General features: G+C 46.3%; 1 protein-coding gene across 2 annotated transcripts in view; it reads left to right on the top strand.

Moving 5' to 3' along the window:
• Window positions 1-22,454, top strand: part of NEK6 (NIMA related kinase 6) — a 42,882-nt gene extending 20,428 nt beyond the window's left edge. For both annotated transcript variants that reach the window (XM_054283950.1, XM_054283951.1), the window contains exons 3-10: window positions 2,085-2,225; window positions 3,118-3,180; window positions 4,268-4,378; window positions 7,560-7,668; window positions 8,910-9,017; window positions 15,088-15,182; window positions 18,552-18,665; window positions 21,951-22,454. In XM_054283950.1, the coding sequence (XP_054139925.1) occupies window positions 2,085-2,225; window positions 3,118-3,180; window positions 4,268-4,378; window positions 7,560-7,668; window positions 8,910-9,017; window positions 15,088-15,182; window positions 18,552-18,665; window positions 21,951-22,061 (852 nt within the window). In that variant the 3' untranslated portion in view covers window positions 22,062-22,454. The remainder of the gene's footprint in view (window positions 1-2,084; window positions 2,226-3,117; window positions 3,181-4,267; window positions 4,379-7,559; window positions 7,669-8,909; window positions 9,018-15,087; window positions 15,183-18,551; window positions 18,666-21,950) is intronic.
• Window positions 22,455-23,871: the final 1,417 nt, after the last annotated feature.

Genomic DNA, 23,871 nt, shown 5'->3' with positions numbered 1-23,871 from the left:
GAATGAGACTTCCTTGTGTGCATGAAGAGAACAGCCTTTGTCTGAAAACAAGTTCTTCCCAGACTGTGCCCTTCCTACAGCTGCCCTGGGAACAGAACTGTGCAAACAGCCCAGTTTTTGTACTGTCCAGGGTTGGGGTTCCTTTTGCTTGGTTGGTTTTTTTCTCCCCTTTTCTTGGCTCATTTAGGTTTGTTTTTGGGTTTTTTTTTTTTAATTCAAGCTCCATTGTTGACCTTGACACCTGATCTGTAGAGGCAGGGGCTTGCTTTGACTGCAGTTATGGAAACCTGAGCCTAAATCTGTCCTAAGAATGAGAAAATGTATTTTTAATGGACAAGTTAGAAGATGACGGTGGTGTCTTACTACACACAATTGATATCTGTACATGAAAACTCTGAGGTTTGCAGAAATAAAGATCACGGGTTTGAATGAATAGGGATTGGTTCTTTGCCAGCTTTCTGAGAAATGATGGTGGTGAGTTGTGGAGGGACCAGAGAGCAGTGGAGAGCCCCATGTGAGGAGTCCTGGCTCAATGCAGTGTGTGCCAGGGGAGGCAGCTGGGTCCCGGCGCTCTGGGTGTCCTTGCTGGGCTGCTCAGCATCATCCTGCCAGCCTTCAGCTACAGCGAGAAGGGAACGTGGCCTGAGATCAGAGGGAGCTTTCTGGTGCTCTTTGGGCTCACCTGAGGATGATTCCTGGTTTGTTCCACAATCGAACATCTCCTGCCCTCTCTGAAAGCTCCGTTACTTTAATTAGGTCTGATAGGTTGTGATAGCCCATGCAAATCTAGGTCATTGCATATGTAAATGTGCAGCTGCAGTCCTGGAGGTGCCGGAACACATCAGCAGAGGTGTCCAGGCATGGGCAGCATCACCCCCAGCACCAGCAGGCTCTGGGGCTCTCCGTGGCCAAGGGGCTGGGGCACATTCCCCTCACACTTGCCTAACGTTTGTTTATGCTTTCAAGTTCAGGAGTTGGTAGATATTTCTGGGCACGTGCTTGAAATATTAATTTACATGTAAGCACTATTGGTGTAAACACACACTTTAATGATTTAGGAAAGGTGAGTGAAAACTGTCCTTGATTTTGGTATGGATTTCTTTCTGAAAAATAAAGTTTTGTAGTAGTTGCCTCATAAAATGCTGTTAGAAGTGCTGCTTCTATTGTGAATGGTGACTGCAAGTTAGAAAAGCTTTTGCTTTGACTGCAGTTAATAGCTGGTGACTTGTTCCAGAGTGCAGGGGAGACTGGAAGGTTCCTAAAGGGAACCATGGCCTGAACTGCTTGAAGGGAGCACGTGGAGAAATGACCTTCCTCTTTCTGTGGGATTTGCCTTCAGAAATAGCTGCAGGTCCTAACGCTGGGCTGAGGGCTTTTGCTGCATTTCAGATGTCAGTTCCAGCCCTGTCCTGCTGCATTAGGAAATGGCAGTGCTAGCAATGGTCATTCCCTAAGCCTGCAGCCCTGCCGGGACACCTGTGCTGGGTGTGGCTGGGCTGCAGCCTGCCTCATCCCTGGGCAGCCCTTCCCCACCCCCTGTGCGGGGAACTTCTCTTTTTGGGGCTTTTGGTGCAAACTCTGAAATGGCTCAAGATGCTGAAAGTCAAAGTGTTCTACTTGGCACGTGTGCTAACTTGGAGTAATTAATTTCGATAATTTCTATTTTAAGGACTGTTTGGCAGCCGTGCTGTGCCAGAGGAGCCGAGCGGGGCTCCCGGGAGCCCTGGGGTCCGTGGGGTCCCTGCTCCTCGTCAGGCTGGGCCTCCCTGCCTGCCTGCCTGTTTACCTGGGACTGCTGGGCTGCATCTCCCCGCTGGCACGGGCAGGCAGAGCTGATGAGAGGCTGTGGAACGAGCCGGAGCAGTTGGGGATTAATTAGTTACTTACACGGAAGGCAAGACTTTAATTCCCTTTGTACAGGAGTCCTTTGGCTTCCTCCAGCCCGTGTTGCTGCTACGTGTGCCAGGAGTTGGTGTGTTAGGGGTGGGATGTTCCCCACTCCCAGGGCCAAGGCTGAGCCCTTGCCCGGGAGCAGGAGGGGCCGAGTGGCTCTCTGGGGTCCCTGACTGCCTTTCCTTTGACAGAGACATTTAACGTCGTACCCGTATCGCTGCACCTTGGCAGATTTTCAGATTGAGAAAAAGATCGGCCGAGGCCAGTTCAGCGAAGTTTACAGAGCTACTTGTCTGCTGGACAGGAAACCTGTGGCTCTGAAGAAGGTGCAGGTGAGCATTTCCTGCAGCCCCTGCTTTGGGGTGGGATGGGAACCACCCAGGGCTGCCAGCTCTGCCCTGCAGGGTCTGGTCCCTCATCACCCCTCGGGGGGTTCCTGTGTCCATGTCAGGATTGCACAGCACTGCTGCCATTTCATTTATTTCAAATTTCACCTTTTACTTTGGGAAGAGGGCTCACCAAATAGTTGTTAAATGTGTGAGCCAGCGAGGGCCTGTGGCTGTGCTGGTGCCGTGAGGAGCTGCCATCCCAACACAGCTGAACCACAGGAACATGGAAGGGAAAATGGCTGGGGCTTGCTGGTGGACTTGGAGAAGAATTTCTGAGAACTTGGATGTCAGAAGTGTAGATTTTTTTAAACTTGGCTGAAAGTATTGGACAGTATTCAGAACAGCATTTTGCTTGAAGAAGTTTGCCTTTAATCCTTCAACAAATCCTCCAAACTCCCATTTCCAGTGATTTAGTGATCATTGCAGAATGAATATTAATGCTCAAAGTTATTGTTAATTATTACAGAGAAATCAGTGGAAGCTGTATCTGTTTAAAAGAGAAAAGTAAACATTTTGTCTTTTATTTACTATATGGAATTGATAATAATTAAACCAATGAAAGTCACAGCAGCAAATTCACAAACTTGTATCTTTCTTTTTTGTGCTGGTTAGAATATTGCCTATGGGTTTTAAAATCAGTTTTACCCCAATGTTATCCCTGTGGTGGTTTCAAAATAAAGAAAACATTGATCTTTCTTTGATCTGGGGATTGTGTGAATACTCATTACAGCAGAGGATGTACAAACTGGGGAAGGAAACACCAACTGCTTGTTAAAGTATAAAGTACTTTTTTTTTGTTGTTTCATTTTTATCTTCTATGCTTTTGTGTTTGAAGATTTTTGAAATGATGGATGCCAAGGCAAGGCAAGATTGCATTAAAGAAATTGACCTCTTGAAGGTAAGAATTTTTATAATAACTTTTTTCTTTTTTTTTTAATTTTTCTTTTCTTAGGGTTTTGGTTTTTGTTTGTTTTGTTTTGTGGAAAAAATTGTTTTCAGGTTGGCAAATAAAGCTTACACAGTAAAGGAGAAAGCAGTTTTGGCTGTGCATGTCATGTATGTGTGTGTATAAATATCACATATGAAAAATGATAATTTAGATAAAGGCTCTGAAACCAGAGTGAGTTTAAGTGATTAAAACAAGTAGTGATTTTGATGCCTTAGTAGCTTATTTTAAATTGTTGGTTAAAAACATGGATGTGTTGAACTTTAAATACCTATTTTTAGTAAATGTAACAGACTGCAAAGGGCTAAAAATTTAGTTTAGCTAGTCAAATTTCATTCTAAAAGTATTAAATAATTACTTCTGTGCCTGTGATTTTGGGGATTTCTGTTCAAATTCATGCAGTTGCAGCCTGAGTCTGTAGGCTGTAGGGAAGGATAAACATGAGCCAGTTGCTCAGTATTAAGAAGGAAAATAATGCTGAGGTCTACGTTCAGAAAGAGGATCTGTGATATTTTTGGGTTCCAGGAAAAAAATAAATTCAAGCATCAGTTGTGAATGTAAGAATGAGCTATACTGAAATGAAAGAAAGGAATTAGTGAAAAAGCCAGCATAAATAATCAGATACTGACATGTACAATTTGTGTGGTTTTGTCCTCCTTCAAAGTTTTAGTTTGAGCTGTTCTTTTAAGGGGTAAAAGACCTTGAGTACTGTAACCAACATCTGGGGGTTTGTTCCCATTTAATGGGGGGGAAAAATTGGTTATTGCTTAAGAAGGCATCCTTCAGGACATGGCTTTCAAATGTTTTACAAGTTAGCAATAGAAGAGGTTGTTTCACTCCGTTTGGGTGGAATTGCTCTTTGCCAAGGACACCTCCAGGGTGCTGTGCCTGTGGGAGATGCTGTTTGTCCCAGGGCTTTGTCTGGAGCATTTGGCCCAGGCTGTGGGTGCCCTTGTGGCTCACAGGAGGCGCCGGTGCTGTGCCTGGAGTCGTCCTGACCACCCTGTAACTGCTCCTCTTGCATTCCCTCCCTCTGCAGCAACTGAACCACCCCAACATAATTAAGTATTTGGATTCTTTCATTGAAGACAATGAACTCAACATTGTCCTGGAGCTGGCTGATGCTGGGGATCTCTCTCAGATGATTAAGGTAAGGATGTGTCTGTCCTTGCAGGATTAGGCAGGCCTGAGGCAGTGGGTGAGCACAGCTGGGTTAGAAACACTTTTTTTCTCCCCTTGCGGTTTTGCACACCCATGGGTTGCTTCCAGACCTGAACCCAAGTGGCTGGTGGCATTTTAAATACCCCAGCCATGCCCTGAGTTTCTGGTCACTGCTGCAGAGGGAAGTGTCTGTGATCTGGTGGGACACATGTGTTATTTGCAAGGTTGATTTACCCAGCCCATGATTGATGGGGACATTTAATTACTGGTGGGTTCACTATTCACATCGCCTGTCTGCCACTCTGAAGACATTCAAGGAAGTCTATTGACTTCCTTTGCAATGGGGATTTGGGTTTGAGAAAATGTTTCAAGTACTTGTTCTTCTTTTATGTTGCTCTTAGGAATACTTGTATTGCTGCAAACCAGCTTTAGTTAAGCTGTTACCACCTGCTTTTATATTTTCTTTGACATGTTAATCTTTAGACATACATCCCTTGTGAGAACAGATGTGTTATATCATGTTTGTTAGCACTCTCAACCTTCTCTCCATGTTTTACCTGGTTTTTGCCATCATTATTCTGTAATTATCATAAATGAATGTTTGGAAAGTTCTCCTCCTCCTTGTTGTCACAGTTAAAATATCTTATTAACAGATTTGTTTTCTTTGCCAGCAGAGCCATGAGGCACTAGGCCAAAGGCTGTCAAACAAGTTCCCCTTTCAGTCCATAGTCAGTGGCTAAATTTCCAAGATCCAGGAAAATCTGCTGGGTGTGAGAGGAGAGCCCCTGGGCGAGTGCTGGGAGCAGCAGGTGGCAGAGTCACCCTGGGACAGCCCTGGAGCTGCAGTGCAGCCTCCCCGAGGGGGAAGGGGAGCTGGGGGGGCACAGCAGCTCTGCCTTTGGCCTCCCTCTTCCCTTGGGGCTCCTGCTGCCTTCTGCCCTTTCCCCACCATTTCCTGGGAGACTTGCAGCTCATCTCAGGCCCTTTGTGCTTGTGGTCAAAGATGGAAAAAGCCCAGGGATTGTGGGAGCAGAAGTCAGGGCTGTGTGAGGCCTCCCTGGGCTGTGCAAAGGTTCTGCTTGACTTTGCAATCTTGGCTTACAAAAGTTTTACCTACAGAATTGTAAGATCTCATTATATGAAATATTTGTATTTTTTAGTCATCTGTAGTTTTTAGTTCAAAAATACTGACAAGTACGTTCATTTGCTTATCAGGGTTGGCTATTTAAATTTTAAAAATAACTTTCTGTGTCATTATAATAAGAGTTACATTTTCCAAAACATAACTGGTAGAGTCTCGGGTTGGTGCCTTGCCCAGTTCTGGATTGTGCTGGCTTCCAGCTTCCACAGCTTTGTGTTCCCTCTGTATTTCAGACATGAAGAAGATGCATTTCTTTTTTCAAGGTCATATAAATGAAGTTTTTCAACTGGTACAAATCTAGGAATTAAATTTTTACAATTTCTAACAGAGATAAAAACCCCAAAACCAAGGCAAGAGGGAACAAAAGCTGCCTCCTAAATGCAGCTGCACTGCAGCAGGGGAGTTTCCCCACCAGCTCCTCCGTGTCACCCTCTCCCTCCCTGGGAGCTGAAGCTCCTGTGTGGGTTTTTGGTGGAGCAGCAGTGACAGCCCTGGCAAGGTGTGAGGGTGATAAACCCAGGGCCTGTCTCTGTCATGCCCCGGTGCCTGCATTATTTATGAGGGATGTAGAGCTGCAGGAAAACCCACTGGAGAGTTGGGACTTCCTTGTAAATGTCAGGCGAACCTTATTGGACATGACATTTAGAAAATTATCACTTGTGGTCTTGCATATCCACTCTTAAATATTTTAATGAGAATGAAATAATTTTATTGTGTATATAACACTTTCTCCCTCACCCTCTGTAATTCCTCTGTGCTCTCTCTCCAGTTTTGGGTTGAGACTGTTGCAATCTGTCAGATTTGCTGCCTGGGGAATTGCACAGTCGTGCCCCTTCACAGCTGATCTGCAAAAGAAAATTTGCCATTGCTTGAGTCAAACACGAACTGGTAACAGCATTTCACATAAAATAGGGAATGTGACAACGGACGTCAGATTGCTGAGGGGGAAAGCATGAGATGCAGAAAGGGGCAGCAAGCCATTGCCTTCCTTTATTCCTGCTGCAGGGGGGGATCCTCCCGGGTGCCGTGCAGAGGAAGCGCAGCCGTGCTGGGGCAGGAGGGTGCGTGGTGCTCCCGGTGCCACCCGGTGTGGCAGGGCTCGAGGAGCAATGGGAAACCTCTGCAAGTGTTGAAGGGTATTCTGTTAATGCTCTGGCTGTAGGGCTGGCTCAGTGAGAAGCCAGGGACCTACGATCTGAACCCTGCAGTGTTGGGATGCCTGGGTGCGGTGCCAGACACGGCTGGGCTGCCCCCCTGCAAAGGAGGGAGAGCAGCTGAAGGTCTGCAATGTTTGGCCTTCCCTGAAGTGTGCAGCTGGCTCTTTATTCCTGTAGTGGCTTGAAGAAGACTCCAGCATTGCAGGGAGCCAGGGCCACGCTGCCCTCGGTGGTGCTGCTTTGTGCTGCCCGTTATTCTGAGAGCTTTGAGGCACCAGAGGTCCCTGGAACGGGGCCCGGCTGCGCTCGGCGCTGCCTGAGCACACCCAGCTGATCAGGAGAGCCTCTGTCACTGCAGAGTGCAGGGCATTTAGTGTTCCTGTTATGCATGAAATGGAATATATTATTCTACCTGATCACAGAAAGAACATGGATGCTTTATTGATGCCCTGGCCATCATTTAAAAAAGGAAAGCAGATTTCCTTATTCTTGTTAGTAGACGATGCAATAACGAATGTTTACAAGGGGGGTGTTTAATGGCCTTTTGTTTCTTAAGGCAAAATATTTGAGACATTTGTTGTTTTGAGGCATTAAATATGTTTTGCAAGGTAATTAAGGAGATTAATGCTAATCATAATTGTGTCCATTCAAAAATGTCAAACCTATTTAAGCATATTTTTCATAATAGTTGTTAATTAGCGAACTGCATCGAAGTTTCCACACAGAGAGGAGGAGTTAAAAGCTAATCAGAAGAAAAGTCATGCAGCTGCAGATCTGGAAGACGTGAGCAACCTGCAGCTGACTAACACAATTCCAGGAACGAGTCAAATATGTTGCCTTTTCACTGATCTTTTATTTATTTCCTCCCACAGTATTTTAAAAAGCAGAAACGGTTAATCCCGGAAAGGACGGTGTGGAAATATTTTGTGCAGTTATGCAGTGCAGTGGAACACATGCACTCCCGCAGGGTGATGCACAGAGGTAACATTAATTCAGTCTCTTTTCACTGAATAATAATATAATGTTCCAATTAGTAAGCGCCTACATTCAAAAACAATTATGCTGATGTTCAGCCAATGCATGTTTAGAGAGGCTGGAGCCTGCGAGATGGATTTCTCCTTCTGTCTCTGCCTCATCGTTAAAGCATTCAGGCCGAAGTGAGGGTGGTATTAGGAAGATGAGCTGCTTTGTATTCCAGACACTGATATTAAGTAGAAGTGTCAAACTTGCCATTAGAAAAGTGTCAGAAATAAAATGCTGAGACTCCTGGATACAGTGAACTCTAAGAAATAGTCTTCATTATATTAGGTGTGACCTTAGAGGGTTGAGAAGAGTTTTCCTGTCTAGCGGGCTTTTCTAAAATATTAATACAAATATGTCCCACACTCTCATAACCTGTTCTCTATTTTCATTAATTATTTTTGAGTCTCTTGTCTCAGAACATCTTATAACTTTGAGCTCTATCCAAAAATTACACTATTGCTTTCAGTGTCAGTGAGGTGCTTTGGGAAGGATTGGACTCAGGAAGTGCAAATTTCCCAAAAGGTACCAGCACCCATCTTGGCTGCTTGTTAGTTCCTTCTCCTTTGAAGGAGGAATTCTTCACTGTATTTTTCAGCAATGTGATATCATTTTTGCTCCATTACACATCCCCTGGTGCAGTGTATCACTTGTACCTGAGTTAGGGCTGTAATGGCTGAAATGGGGAGCCTCTCACATTGGGTCTGCTCTAACATGAGGAAAGAGCCTCTCACTCAGTTCTGACATGACTGCTTGGGAAACTGGGGTTGTAGTGATATCTACCCTCCATGAACCAGCTGGGCTGTGTAGAGCCCAGAATTTATGTATATGTGGAACAGTAATTACCCTTTTCATGAGGGGATGGTGGTGGGCAGTGCAGTTTCCTGTGCAAAGTGATCATTCCCAAAGAGAACTGGGCTCGTGTCTTTGATTTCCAGCAGTTAAAGAGGTTGCCTCTGTTCTCTTGAGCTGTTTCCTACATTTTCCCTCATTGGTATTTCTTGTGTGCTGGGAAGTACACTCTGATTTTTGTGTCTGTGCAGAGCTGGAAGCCTTGGAAGGCTGAGCCTATCAAAGCTCTAAAGAAGCAGGTTCTGCTCGAGCCCCTTTGTACCGCGAGCGCTCCAGGCGATGCTTCTATTGCAGCATTAGAACCAAATAACCTTTTGTGGCTTTGACCTTTTACCTTTTTCTTCTTGCAGACATAAAACCAGCCAACGTGTTTATAACAGCCACAGGGGTGGTGAAGCTGGGAGATCTTGGATTAGGCCGGTTTTTTAGTTCTAAAACCACTGCAGCACATTCCTTAGGTAAGCTGTACTCGTTAACAGGGCCCTGATGTTCACATGCAGGGTGTCCATCCCCCCGGGGTGACACGAGTGGGAGTCAGGCCGTGGGGACTGCATTTTAAATGCTCTTTGCAGGCATTCATAGGTATCTTCTGTTTAAAAACCTGTTATTTTTTTCTGGAAGGCCTGGCCTGGTGTGTGTTTTACAGCACACATGGCAAATGCAGCTTTTGCACTCTAAAGAGCACTTTGGCTGCACGGTGCTTGCTGGAATTCAGTGTTTCCCCCCAAACACCTTTTACCTTTTTACCTTTGCTGGTCAGGACTCTGCCCTGATAGGGCTGGGACTGCCTGAGGTGGGTGAGCCCTCATGGCTGATCTGTCCCAAAAAGGGACTTCACTTGAAATCTGGCCTATGCTTTGAACATCCAGCTTTTCTTCATACCTTCCACATATCTCAAGGTTGTCTTCCTCATTTTTAGTTTTAACATTAATTCTAGTGCTATAGAAAATTGCATAGTTATGCAGTTCATTCTCTAAGTCTTACAGTATAAAGTATTTCATAATTGTGTCTGTAACCTCTTGAGAGGTGGCTGATTTTCAATTTTTATTAAGGGATCTGAATTTTTTGAGTCCCAAAGGTGCTTCTGTATTACAGCAGTGAAGGAACTTTGGCTTTTGGTGTAATATTTAAGCTCTTTTAAGCTAATGTCTCTCAGTTGCCTTTGGAACACACAATATTTGTTTCACATTTTTGTTTGTGCAATTTCCTCTGCTGAGTGTGTCTTGCTGAATCCTTTCTTGGATGTGAACAAATTTCATTGCTAATCCTGGCCAGCAGCACTGGGCTTCTCAGTGCACAAGGAAGGAAAATACCTGCCTTGTTTTGTGTGTGCTTAAAAAATACGAAGCATTTCTGTAGTTTACTCTCGTAAAATAGGAGATTTCAGATTACCCTTTGTATCAAAAGCTGTCCTAGGATATATCCCCACCATACTTAATAGATGAAAATAAATCCTCTTCACAGGAAGTTACAATCACATCGTCTGAACAGGCCAAAATATGATCATGTCTAATTATATGATCTTATCCAGTTTGACTGCTGCACTTATTATATTAATAAGAATAAATTGGGGCTTGGAAACTGGCTGCACATGTAAGCCAAGCTTGTGACCTTTACCAGGGCTGCTCCCTCTTAATTGAGAAAGCTGGAGTAGGAAGAGCTCAGCCCCTGGTGCACAAACCCTGCCCTTCCTCCCATCACCAGTGTCCTGCAAACAGGTGAGAGGTGCAGGACAGAGGGAGCAGTGAGAGAGACTGGAGGTGTTGTGGGCGGGATGGACGCATCACCATTTCCAGCGGTTCTTGGATCCAAGTGAAAAAGAATATTTTAACAATCAGAAAATACGCAGACGTGACGCTTCTCTCTATTTTTTGGATAATTTGCCAGAGCTAGAGGCTTGTAGCAGCAGGAAACGGACTGGTGTTGGGCTTGGTTTAATGAAGACGTTTGCTGAAGGAGCCGTTGGGGACGGACACCCCAGACCAGGGCAGGGCACCGGGCGCCAGCGGGGCCGGGCACTTCCCGCTGCTGCGTTGCCCTGGCAACCGCCCCGAGCCGTCGTTTCTCTGGCTGCTGACCCATGAATTGAACGTGCGGCTTATGCAAATATATTCATCTCATTTCTCCCTTTACTTGTATTTGCTAGCAGCAGACTGGCATGAAAGGGCATCAGGCAGCCCCGACCCGGCTGACAGGTGTAGCAGGGGCTCGGCAGCGCCCGCCGCCGCGGCGGGAACGGAGCCGTAATTAGAGCAAGGAACAGAATGAACGTCAGATGAATTACCAGGCAGCAGATCATATTTGTCAGGGAGGATTGCATACATAAAAATTAAGTGACAGTACATGCCGAGGTAATGAAAGAAAAATGAAAGATTTGCCTGTACACAGCTCGTGAGATGCCGGCGAGCGCCGAGCTCCGAGCGCCAGCGGGAGCCGGGAGCGGCGCCGGGGCAGAGGGACGCCACGGGGCAGGGAGAGCCCTGGCCCCTGGGAAACCTCCGTGGGCACACCTGCCACAGGGGCAGCAGGGCACCTCCGGCTCTCACAGTGCGGGGACAGGCAGCAGGAACCAGCTGGGGCTGTGGGAGCTCACAGGGCGACGCCTCAACTGCCGCTGCTCCCTGGAGAGACAGGAGATGCTTCTCCATAGGGAAGAGCTCTTCCTGCACAAGCCTTACCAGCAAATTCATGTTTGCAAGGTACTGGGTGTAGCTGAGGTGAATTTTACTACTTGTTACAACATGGTGGTTCACCTTCCTTCCCTAATTTTGGACTTGGCAAACTTAACATTAATCTTGATAGAGCTTGTTTTCATAGGAGCTATAATAAATACAGAGAATTTCCATTAATAATACAATGGATAACTTTTTTGAGAACTGGTATAATGTCCATTTTTAGCCAAATAAACTTGGCATTATCCAGAACTTCTGACTGGCTTTACATTTTGAAGAAACAAGAGCAATAAGAAAAACATCCAACCAAACCCCAAAAGAAACCAATTTTACACAGAATAGTCTTGTTTTGGAGCAGATGATTTATTATTTATTCTTGGACAAGAATATACTTGGAGCAGATTTTCCTTCTGGGAGATTCACATAAGTCAAATCTTCCCAGTTTAGAACATGCCAATAGCCCTGGATTGGAGTACATGGGCTGTTACACATTCCTTCTGGTTCCTGCTTGCATGTCAGGGTGAGCAGGGAGGAACTGAAGAGCTCTTCAATAAATGGACCATTTGTCTGCCTTCTTTTCTTTCTTTTGCTTGCCAAGCCAGTTTGCCATCTGAAACAAAATCCCAGGGCTTGGAGGGGCTGGTAATCAGGACTTGGTAAGAAAAAAATGGACACAAGAAATCCACTGAAAACGTCACCAGCCAAGTGTATTTGGAGTTCTTGGTTTGCCTCTAGTTCGGTATTTGTGGAAGAAAAGAGATCTGCAGAATTGCTGCAGGTAGATTGTGCTATTTACATGTGAAAAACTCAGCCAGCCAACCAAAAAACCCAACCCAACCACAGAACTAAAGGAGTTTGATAGGGTTGTGTGATTCAATTATATGAATGAAATGAAAAAAATAAAGAGCTTAGGACAACAGGTCTTGTAACAACGGCTGCAGTATTATGCACAAAATATTTGTTGTTTCTCTCGAAGAGTAAGTAGATTTCATCTAGGGATGAGTTTCTGAGGAAGCATTGCTCATTGCTGAGCCATGTTTGCAGATGTGAGAGGAATGGAATTTTAATTTCAGTTTTGGAATAACTTTGCCACCTTTGCCTTTGTGTTTTCCTTGTGAAAGAAGAGACTCTGCTCCTAATCTTAACTGGGAATAATTAGCATTTCCTTACCTTGGATGTTGCAGCTATCCCAGGGCTGTTGTAGCTGCCCATGGGCAGTGCTGGGAGAGCAGGAATGCTCTGGCATCTCTGAAGTGGCTGATGTTCCAATGAAGGGGCTCCAACTTCCAGAAACAGAGCAGGAAGCTCCTTCCATTACCATAATCTTCCCTGTGGTTTTGCGACCTTTATAACTTCAAATGCATTACTCTGCCTCCTGGTGAGTAATGTTGAACCTGAGCAATATTTTGTATTTGCAGCAGGGCAAACGCTGAAGAAAGTTTCTGATTAATAGTCTCCGATTAGACTGCTCTTGTCAAATTGACTAATGGGATGCAAGGGCGAGCCCCGGCTGATTGCACTGGAAGCCTTGTGCGGCTTCCTAGAAGATGCTCATTACAGGAGATTCCCACGTAATGTTGGACAGGCCAGAAAGAGAATTGGCCTTGTCAGTCTTTTATCATGACAGTTATTTAAAAATTAATGCATCAGTTTGGAAACGCAGAGCCCTGCTTGTTTGTACATTTGCTGACAAGGCTACAGTAATGATAGGTAAATGTGCAAGGTGGGCTCCACGAAATGAGCTCAGGCGTGGAGCGCTCCCGGAGCTGTTAATGGGCTGGAGCAGCCCTGTGCCCCCACAGCGGGGCTGGTGACGCACTGAGCCGTGCCACAGCCCTGTCACGGCCCTGTCACGGCCCTGTCACGGCCCTGTCACCGCTGGCACGGCCGGGCAGGCGTGATCTGAGCCGACAGCGGGCCCAGCAGAGCTGCTGCCCTGGCAGCGGGGCCTGGCTCTGGAGCCCACACGCTGCTCTTGGTGCCCATGCAGTGACCTGGAATAATGGAGTGCCAGAGCAGCCCCTGGCCCTGGCACCGCCCAGCCTGGGCACGAGCGGGGCTGCTGCCGTGCCCCTCCTGCCCACCCCGTGCCCCTCCTGCCATCCCCGTGCCCCTCCTGCCCACCCCGTGCCCCTCCTGCCATCCCCGTGCCCCTCCTGCCCACCCCGTGCCCCTCCTGCCATCCCCGTGCCCCTCCTGCCCACCCCGTGCTCCTGGCACGGCTGGCAGAGCAGCAGTGAGGAGGAGCTGCAGCTGGGAAGTGTCTTATGCTGCTGCTCAGTGGGGACTTCCAGAAGTGTCTTCCACAACTTCCTGGAATGAATCACCATTTCTTCTGCAGCTGCATATTTTTAAGCAGGAAGATGAATCAGTGCTCTCCCAGCCAAGTCAGTTCTTGTACAGAAACCTGGCAGATGTGTGGGAATTACTTGCAGAGCTGTGCTGTCCGTGGTGTGGACAGGGCCATGGAAAGCCTCAGAAGGAGTCCTGTCTGCTCCTGGTGTCCCAGGAAGTTACTCTGGGCAGCCCAGTAAGAATCCTGAACCACTGCCAGGGCTCAGGTCTGCTCCCCACACAGGGGCCTTTCTCAGGCAATTGAACCCAGCCGGGTCTGGGGCTGTGCCAGTCTGACCTGCACCTCCTGAGCATGGAAACAAAGCCATCTCCCTGTGTTGTGGTTTTTAGAGAATTTGCAAAAATATAACTTCTTGTTAGGATACTGTTCACATTGAAAGGGAAGTAATTTCTAAAGTGAAAGACCTGGAAGCATGAGCTGAGTTCATCACACAGGGCAGCTGATTGCTGAACATCTTGAGGGTCCAAATAAATTATCTTCTGTGTGCTGGGTCACATGTGCAGGTGCCAGGGCCTGGTTTTGCCTCTCCAGCTTGTTCTTTGTGCCCCAGAACTCATTTGTTTCCCTCCATGGGAATGCTGGGGAAGGTGGTGGCTCTTCTTCCACCTCTAGCACCATCCTTCAGCTTATTAGTCCTGCAGCTGTCTTCAGGCAGCATTTCAAACAGAGAAATTGTAAACTGAATATTACAGGCAAATTAAGCATTTGCCATCTTGTGAGAAAAGGTCTTTAATTAGGAGAAGGATACACTGGGATGCCAAAAGGAAAAAAAAAATTGACAGGGGACGGACAAGCAAGGGGGAAGCAGGAGAAAAGAGCATATACAGTCCTTGGATGTTTTAATAAATGATGTATCTGAGGATTATTTGATGTAGTTGAGACTGCCAGGATGTCTTGTATTTCCAGTACCACAACTGAAACTTATTTAGGATTTTAAAAAGAACCTTTTTGAGGTAAGGAATTTATTAATAATTTCCTGTAACTTCAGTCCAAAATATTGAGTAAATTTCTTTTGATAAAATACAGACTTGTGGAAGTACATGGAAATCCCCTAGCTTCTGACATAGCTGCAAGCTGGAGCAGGGTTTTAAAGCTTGCAATTATTATCTTGGTGTTTTTCAGACAGGTTTTGCATTCCTGGCTGGTCTGGGCTCAGTGTCCCTGCAGTGCCTGGTGACTGTCAGAGGTCCCCCTGTGACACTGTGCCCTGCCAGACCCAGTGGTGTCCAAGGGCATGATCCCTTCCAGTGGCTCTGTCCATCCAAGACACTCTAAAGGTTCTTGGGAGCCTGGAAGGGAAACAAAACGTTTCCCAAATGTCAGAAATACAGGAAATATTTTCAACCACGTTCACCATTCTCTGCTCTGTTTATGGTGATATATTTGATTCTGGTCAGCTCTTTGTGCTACAGCTGACCCTAGAACGCAGTCTCTGTGTGTGTGACACGGGTTGCACAGCCACTTGTGAGGCACTAACCCCTGCTTTGTTTGTTTTTGCAGTGGGAACTCCCTACTATATGTCCCCAGAGCGAATACACGAGAACGGCTATAACTTTAAATCTGATATCTGGTCTTTGGGCTGTTTACTGTATGAGGCAAGTATCTTCACTTTTCTCCTGGGCTTTCCATAACCACGCAGTCTGGGGCAGGGATTGAGTAGGTCAGACTGCCTGTAGTCAACTTGTTGAGAATCCTTGGAAGAAGCATTTGGTGTCCATTGTGCCCCTCCTGAGCAGAGTGAAGGGCTGTGCCACCCAAAGTGAATTGGGCTGACAGGAGATGTGGAGGATGGAGCCATGAACAGCCAGCTCACTGCATCCCCCTTCCTGCTGGGAGCACAGCTCTGCTAGGGCAGCACAGTCACAGTTTTTCCTGACTGCCTTTGTTTTGAAAATAGCAAATTCATTTGAATGCAAGGTACTGGTTTCTTAGATGGATTTCTGACCAATTGTGGTATTTTAATCTTGGGAGCTTCCAGTAAGGAAAAACAGAGGTTTTATGTGATGTGAAATCAGTGTCTCTAACTACTGTATTATGGCTGGTATTTTTTCTAATTGTACATTGTCTTACAGCTTGAGGCTGTAAGAGCAGACACGTTTGGATGAACTGCCCAGTCTGCAACTTGTTCTTAAAAGCTGTTACATGTATTTTGAAAATAAGTGTTATGATTTAGTAACTGTGCTTTTGGTTTTATGATTTAATTTTTAGCAGGGATCAAAGGGTATCAGTGTTGTACCTCTTTATAATCTAATCTAAATCTTTTTTAGATGGATGCTCCTTCCAATTCAAGTGACAGTGCATGCCAGCATTTAGAAAGCTTTTATCCCCACCCAGAGAATTAAAAATCCCTGGGATATATAGTCAAGAATATTGCTCACATCCTCTTTGGTTAACAAATTATGGGAACTGATGACATTTTGCTTCTCAACACAACTTCTGGTAATCCCATGAAATTAGAGAGTAAACAGAAATGTAATTCCTTTTGTGAGCACTTCAGCTGGCTGATTTAACAAACGTTGTAGGACATGATAACAGTAGATTTCCCCATCATATGTGCAGGGCTCAGAGCTGGGCTGTGGCCCTGCCCAGGGCTGCTGGGAGCAGCCAGAGTGGGCCCAGTTGGGCTGCAGTGCCAGGGTGCTCTGAGTCACTGCAGGCTCAGCTCCCGGGGATGGCATTCCAGATTTATGCAGAGAGAAATATTTAGCGTTGTGCTAAGATATGTTTTTGTTGCAGGCAATATGGTCCCCTTATGGCACAGGAGTCTTGGTACTCCTTGTATTTCAAGAAGCTGAATTAATTGCACACTAAACATAATTCTCTGGTAGGAGTAGCAGTACTACAGTAACATCTGAAAAATTTGGCATGTGAAGTGTTTTAAATTTCCTTCCTACGTAGGTAAACCTTAACTTAGGGAACAGGAGCTGTGAGAGACTGCAGATTCCAGGGAGGACTGGACAGCTACCAATTTTATGCTTAGTTGTTAAACAACTACTTGACTTCTTAAACTTTCTAGAATTTTGAAAATGAAGCATCAGATCTGCGTGTCTTTGAAGGAATTATTTTATCTGCTTTTATGTCTTGTAAGGAGAATGTTTTTCCATTTGGCTTAGAAGTAAGGGAGGGATGCTTGTTTGGGTATGAGTCACTTCTGATATTTCTCCAGATAGATTGTGTAGATAAGCTGCAGAGAGATTTAATGTACAAATTGCCTTCAGAGACATGTGTGTCCACTGGAATCCACTTAGGGAACATTGAGGGCTTTGGGACATGATGCCACATAGCACCACTTAACTTTGACATTGATAATAATAGTGATTTTTATTAAATCTTATCAATATAGTAGTAACTGTCTTCATCCCTCACTTCCTGTAGATATCTGTCAGCAAGATAACTTGGAGGGGATAAAAATAAGTTGTTAATTCCCAGAATGTAGCTACAAGCAATGACTTCAGCAGTTCTGGCAAGATGATCAATTTAAGCACTAACAGGGATTCCCATCTCTGGATGTTTGAACCAGTGCTGCTGCATGGTGGGCGTTTGCCATGGAGATCTGCCTGGCCCGGGGTAATTGCTCTAATCAAAATGTCAGGAGCAAGCCCCAGTGCAGCATCACAAAGTGTAGTTAGTGAGATACTCACAGTGCCTGTGGTCATGGCCCTGCAGCCCTGGCTGCTGTGGTCACAACTGGGTGCTCTCTCTTTCCACTTTAATTCCCTGCATTTACCATCCCAAACCCCACGGTGTGTCCTTTTCAATCCTTTCCTTTTGCACATGAGCACTTAACTAAACCTGGAATGAAAAGTTAATGGGAATTGGAAAACCCCTTTCCACCCCCCTGGCATTATTGATGTGTGTATTGAGATCTTGGAGACCCTGTTTAACTCTTGCTTGCTTTCTCTGTTTTCCCTAATGTCCCCATTAGTGCTCTCCCTGGAACAGTCTGTGCTGGGTTCTCCAGTTTGTTTTAGCTGATTGAGAGCAGTTTGCTATCAGTCCTACTTGGGGAGCAGAGTCTCTAATTGGACTGTGTAATTTTTCTCCTACTGAGTTGCCTACTACTGTCATGACAGTAATGACGTAACAGTGACACCTTTTGCCTTCAAAAATCTTCCAGACGCTCTTGCCCAGTGCTGGGGTTCTTTGGGATCCTGTCAGGAGACTCCTCACCCTCAGGTCTGTGGGTTTGTGAGGAGTAACGTAGTGTTACTCCTGATAGTAGTGGTGAGGAGTGACGAAGAAACATAATGCATCAGTCTTGGTTCCTCACTGTGGGGTGAGAGGTTGGAGGATTTGGTCTTGGCTCTCTCCAGTCCTGCTGGGAGCTCTCTGTGGGTCAGAAAGAGCCAGAGTTCTCCAGACACTTCCACTGCACAGGTAAGGAGCAACAGACCATTAATCATCAAATACCCCCTAAATGTGCAGTGAGAAGCATCAACTTCAGCTGGCCTGGGATGAAGCTGAGAGGAAAAGGAGCAGATTGATGAACATTTTCAGTAGTTTTGTTCTCATATCTGCCTGGGATACTCTTTTCTAAATAGCAGATTTCTGGCAGGAGATACATTTGTTTTGAGGTTGTTTAGGGGTTTTTTAAAAGATTAAGTACATGCTCATGCTTTCAAGATTCTTCATCTTCTAAGCAGCTAAATGTTCAAAGATAGAGAGAGAGGATTGTATCTGAGAGGGTTTCAGAGTTGTCTTAGAGCCAGCTGAGTTCTTGCTGATGGGCTGGTGGTCTGAGCATCCTTTCTTGGGGATTTTTGTTGGGAACTCTGGCAGAGCCTGGCACCAGCCCTACAGGGCTGCAGAGCTGTTGGGGTCTCAGAGCAGCCTGGGCTGGGGAGCAGCAGCATCCCTTGCTCTGCTCACTGGCACAGAACAGAATTGGCTCTTGCAAACTGGCAGCACCAAGGGCTCTCAAATCCTTTGTGTTTCTGAAACATTTTCTGTTTTTTTCTCTCCAGATGGCAGCTCTGCAAAGTCCCTTCTATGGAGATAAAATGAACCTGTTTTCTCTTTGCCAAAAAATTGAGCAATGTGACTACCCACCTCTTCCAGCTGAACATTATTCTGAAAAGGTAAATTGGGAGTGTGGTTGCAGGGGAGTGGGGAGGTGCAGTGAAGCTTCTCCAGGCACAGGGAAAGGGAACCCGGGAGGAGAACCCCCCACATCTAGGGAAGAACAGGGGATGGCCAGTGGGTCCTCAGGCTGAGCAAATTACTTTTGTGGTGTCTGAATACTGACAAGGTAAATCAAGACAAAAAAGATTTCTTAATGTAAGGAATATTGTGAAACTGAAAGTCTATGGTGCTGGCAGAAACCAGCAGTGAGCTGTAGGAAAGCCCTCTCCTTGTTTCCTTTCCATGAAACATTTCATAAAAGAGCATTGATATGTTTGTTTATGAATTCTTCAGTGTGTGACAAAGTGGGGAAGGATTCATTTTAAGAAAAAAAGCCATTTAGTTTAATGCAATAAGACCTGTACAGCAGCTGTGCAGGTTTGTGTGTCTGGACACGAGGGACGGGCAGCAGCATCTGAAGCAGTGCATAAACCCAATGTCCCAGTTCCTGCTGGCCCAGCTGCAGACACGTGTGCTGGGTTTCCTCAGGGCCTCTTGAGATGAGCTTGACTTTTTTCTGCCTCACCTAGACAAAGCAGCTGGATTTCCTTAACCTCCTCATTTCTTACAGTGCCTTCTCTTTGAAAGGAAATGGCTAATGGCATTCTGAATGTTCACTGTATCCTATGGGGTTTCTCTTTTGTTTCACTCTGCCTCAGCATCCTGAGGAGGAGGCAGGAAGCTGGGAGAGCACGGCCTGGCCTCCGCCCTGGGAGGGACCTGCACCAACTTCACTTTTTGCTTTGTTTTTCCTTGCCAAGTAACTCGTGCAAAACGGTGCTTTAAGAACGAGGCTGTAGAAGTGAATTTTACCTTTTTTTTTGCCCCAAGCTCCGTAGCAGCGCCCAGCTCCATGCATCCCTTTGCTGTGCTGCTGCAGCTTGCATTTCAGGATATGCCTGTTGGCAGCAGGAATTAGTGTAAGTTGACAGATGTGTTTCCTGTCTTTACAATTACTGTCTGTTTGCTTCCCTCTGGCAGTGCTAAAGAGTGTGTGGAGTGCAGTGATACAGTCGGGGTGAGAAGGATGGTTTAGAGCTCAAAGGCGCCGGGTCCCAGAGAACTGCAGATGCTTCATGCACTATTAACAGGATGCTGGGGAGGCTGTGCCTGTGGCTGCAGCTCCTCAGCTGCTGCTGGTGCTCACTGGAACAGCACAAACAGGGAATTAGAACAGGGCTCCAGCACCAACAGCATCCAGCGTGTACTTCCTTGGAACAAGAAAGAGGAATAAGGCAGTGTTTTTTAAGCTTTAGTTTCCTTTCAGGGATGTTCCTCTCCTCTGTGGCTTTTTGTGCCTCACCAGTCCACATCCTTCTGTGAGTAACTGCATGCTGCTGGAAGCCGGAGGAGGAGCTGGGATCCAGCCAGGGCTGGTTTGCTATATTGGGAACAGATTGGCTGGTAACTGGAGATGCTGATCCAGGCTCAGCCTGTGGTTCCTGTAGGGGCTGGTGAATGCCTGTGAGGACAGAACTGCCCGGGCTGTGTCTCAGTGCTGCAGGCACAGGGAGCACAGCTCCTGTTTGGACAAATAGCACAGGCCCTGGGCGGAGCTCTAGGAGCATTTTCAGCTGTTGGTGCGAGTTTTGTGGTCAGGGCTGATTCGTGTTCAGTCTTTGGGGTCTCAGGGTTGTGAAGGCTGCAGTGTCCCTGCCCTGAGCTGGTCAAAGTCACCAGAGAATGGGGCAGGGCCAGGCAGCAGGTCTGGGCTGGGAGCAAGGGCTGGCCCGGCTCCATCCAGAGCTGGAATCCTTGGGTACGTTCGTTAATGCAGCTGAAGCCGAGTGCTTGATGGCTCTATGGCCACGCTTTTAATTACCGGTGAAATAATTGGCACTGTGGCTACTGGGAGGATGTGAGAAGATCAGAGGCTCAAGGCTGTTTTTCCTGGTGCCTCAGGGGTACCAGCAGCTTTCAGTGTCTGTATAATTAAAAGCTACAATCTTTCATGTGCACAATAAAGAGGGCTGGGAGGTGGGGAGACTCCAGCCCTTCTGCATTTTATTTATTAGACATAATCAATGACCAGTTTCTCTTCCTCATACAGGTTTTTTAGGAAGCACCAGGGTCTCATAGCTGTGTCCAGTAGCTTAGGCTCCACAAGTGCTGGTCAGACTCTTCATGCTGAAGGCTGGAGTTTAGTGCTGGGGATGGTGGAGGAAGGGCAACACAACTGCAGTTCCTGACAACTCTGCTCAGGCTCCCCCTTTCCTCACTTCCCTTTCACTGGCAGGTCCCTCCACACCTCCCACCTCAGTCACATCTTGGAAGCGATCTCGGGTTTCCTTCTTCCTTTGTGTTCTGCTTGTGCCACAGTGCCTCCCTCTGTCCCATGCTCTCCCCAGTCCTGGGTGCACAGGCTGGGTCCTCCTTTGGGATGTAAAATATTCTGGGGTTGAGGAAGATTTAAGTCTTGAGTGAAGATTTGGTGGGAAAGATTCTTCCTGGCTTTTTTGGAGGTGGGACACACAGACATGAGACAGACACATGCCTGGACTCTGCCCAGCAGCAGAGGTTCCCCTCTCCTGGTTCCCACAGCCCTTCCAGGAATGCAGAGGCTTCACTCATGTGCCTGTCCTGCTCTCTTGCAGAGGAGTCACTCATGTGCCTGTCCTGCTCTCTTGCAGAGGAGTCACTCACGGTGCTGTCCTGCTCTCTTGCAGAGGAGTCACTCATGTGCCTGTCCTGCTCTCTTGCAGAGGAGTCACTCACTGTGCTGTCCTGCTCTCTTGCAGAGGAGTCACTCACGGTGCTGTCCTGCTCTCTTGCAGAGGAGTCACTCACGGTGCTGTCCTGCTCTCTTGCAGAGGAGTCACTCACTGTGCTGTCCTGCTCTCTTGCAGAGGAGTCACTCATGTGCCTGTCCTGCTCTCTTGCAGAGGAGTCACTCACTGTGCTGTCCTGCTCTCTTGCAGAGGAGTCACTCATGTGCCTGTCCTGCTCTCTTGCAGAGGAGTCACTCATGTGCCTGTCCTGCTCTCTTGCAGAGGAGTCACTCACTGTGCTGTCCTGCTCTCTTGCAGAGGAGTCACTCATGTGCCTGTCCTGCTCTCTTGCAGAGGAGTCACTCACTGTGCTGTCCTGCTCTCTTGCAGAGGAGTCACTCACGGTGCTGTCCTGCTCTCTTGCAGAGGAGTCACTCACGGTGCTGTCCTGCTCTCTTGCAGAGGAGTCACTCACTGTGCTGTCCTGCTCTCTTGCAGAGGAGTCACTCACGGTGCTGTCCTGCTCTCTTGCAGCTGCGGGAGCTGGTGAGCATGTGCATCTACCCCGACCCAGACCAGAGGCCCGACATCAGCTACGTGCACCAGATAGCCAAACAAATGCACGTGTGGACCTCGAGCACATGAGCCAGAGCCGGCACAGCTCAGTCTTACTTGAATTCTTTTCCTCAGCTGAACGCGACTGGTGCCAGGTCACACAGGTGGGAGGTTGAGCACTCGCAGCAGAGGCTCCATTGTTTGCAGGTTATTTGACAAGGACTCTTACAGGTGGTTGTGCTTTAACGTGAAGATTCTGTGAGGTATTGCAAGTGATTCTTTTTATTTTTTATTTTTAAGGCAAATAATGTTACGGATGTAGATCATTTAAGGGTCCTTTCTTAAAACTGTCGTGTGTAATCTAGGATAGCAGCTACTACCGAGGGCTCAGCGTTTGCCAGACCTTCTATCTTAACTGTAATGTGAAATATTGAAATAATTCCTTCAGTGAAATCACTTTATACTAATGTAAGGATTACCATAGATTTTGTGTAATTTGTATAACTGCTACTTTGCCTCTTCTGCAAATGGTTAATAGCAAATTCAGTTTTTACTTGGCATATTTTAAAGCAACCATTTATGTTTTTATTAATTTCCTCCTCTTCAGACTTAGGAAATGGGAAGGGTTGGGGGGGTGGGAAACCCTTTTGTTTCATGATTTCTTTTTTTTTAATTGAAAACTTAAGAGTATTTTGCTGATGCATTTCTCTGTCAGAGTTAAACATGAGCCTGGGGAAAAGAAGATAAACATGCCAAGCAAACCCCTACCAGCCTTGCTCCTGCTCCTTTCCCTCATTTTTCCCTTTTGGAATGGTTCTTCACCTCCAGGTTCCTGTTTAAAACCAGTGTTTGTCAAAGCCAACTCAGTTTTGGTGCAGAGACTTTTACATGTTCAATAGTACATGGGGTACTATCGGTGGAACTTCAGCAGTGTTTTAAACACTTGGAAAATTTAAAAAAAATAAATGAAATGCTTTGTGTATGGAATTCTGCATAGGATCAGCCCCTTCTCTCAAACTGTGAAAGCTCATTACAGAATGTGAATGTTTATAAAATCTCAACGTGATCTGAAGGAGTCATCGTCTTTAACTGCATGAAAATTGTCAACCAGCTAAATTCATTCATTGAATCAATGATTTGTTTCCTTACTGCCAATGGAAATACTCACTGCCTTAGAAGAGCCGTGGATTCACGTTCCAGTGTCTCCATTCCATGTGCCTGTCAGGAGCAGCAGGGCTGTGCTCCAGAGGAAACCCTCCAGCCTGTGCTGCTCCAGTGCCCATCTATACATTTGTGTGAGACAGTTCAAATGCAGCCTGTGCCTGGTTTTGTGTTTTTAAAGAAAGCTTACAATCTTTAACTTTTTTGAACTAAGATTAGGGTTAGGGGGTTACATACATATATATGCTTTTAGTGGATTTTTTAACCTACCTTTCTTTACTTAAAGGAAAACTGCAGTGCCATCTTCAACTACTTCCTGTAAAATTTGGGAATATTTGTATAGGGTACCAAGAAAAGCCATTAATTGCTGTGAATATGGTTGGTATCATTAATGGAAGATGCCACTTACTGAGGCTTCTCAGCAGAAAGTTGAGGCTGCTGCTCTCGGGAGATGTGGGAAATTTAAATCAGCAGGAGAATGTCGTGGAGGCACCAAATTGCTCCCACCATTTCCATGCCAACCAGCTTGGTTATTTATACCAGCTCTTTTAGCACTTGCCAGAGTTCAGCCTGAACCTCTCTGGTTCCACTGCAGCTTTCCTTGGAGCCATGGCTTCCAGGGAAGCTCAGCTCAAATACGAGTATCTGGAGAAGTCTGGTCACTTTCTTGCTACATGAAAATTTGTAGTGCTTATAAAGAAATGTATTTCAAAAGGTAATTTTTTGCAACTGTGCCTTT

Source organism: Melozone crissalis, unplaced genomic scaffold (assembly GCF_028551555.1).
Source record: "Melozone crissalis strain CALT ecotype California unplaced genomic scaffold, PUWL_Pcris_2 ptg000041l_1, whole genome shotgun sequence".
Taxonomy (NCBI): domain Eukaryota; kingdom Metazoa; phylum Chordata; class Aves; order Passeriformes; family Passerellidae; genus Melozone; species Melozone crissalis.
This window is presented reverse-complemented; position numbering and strand designations above follow the sequence as displayed.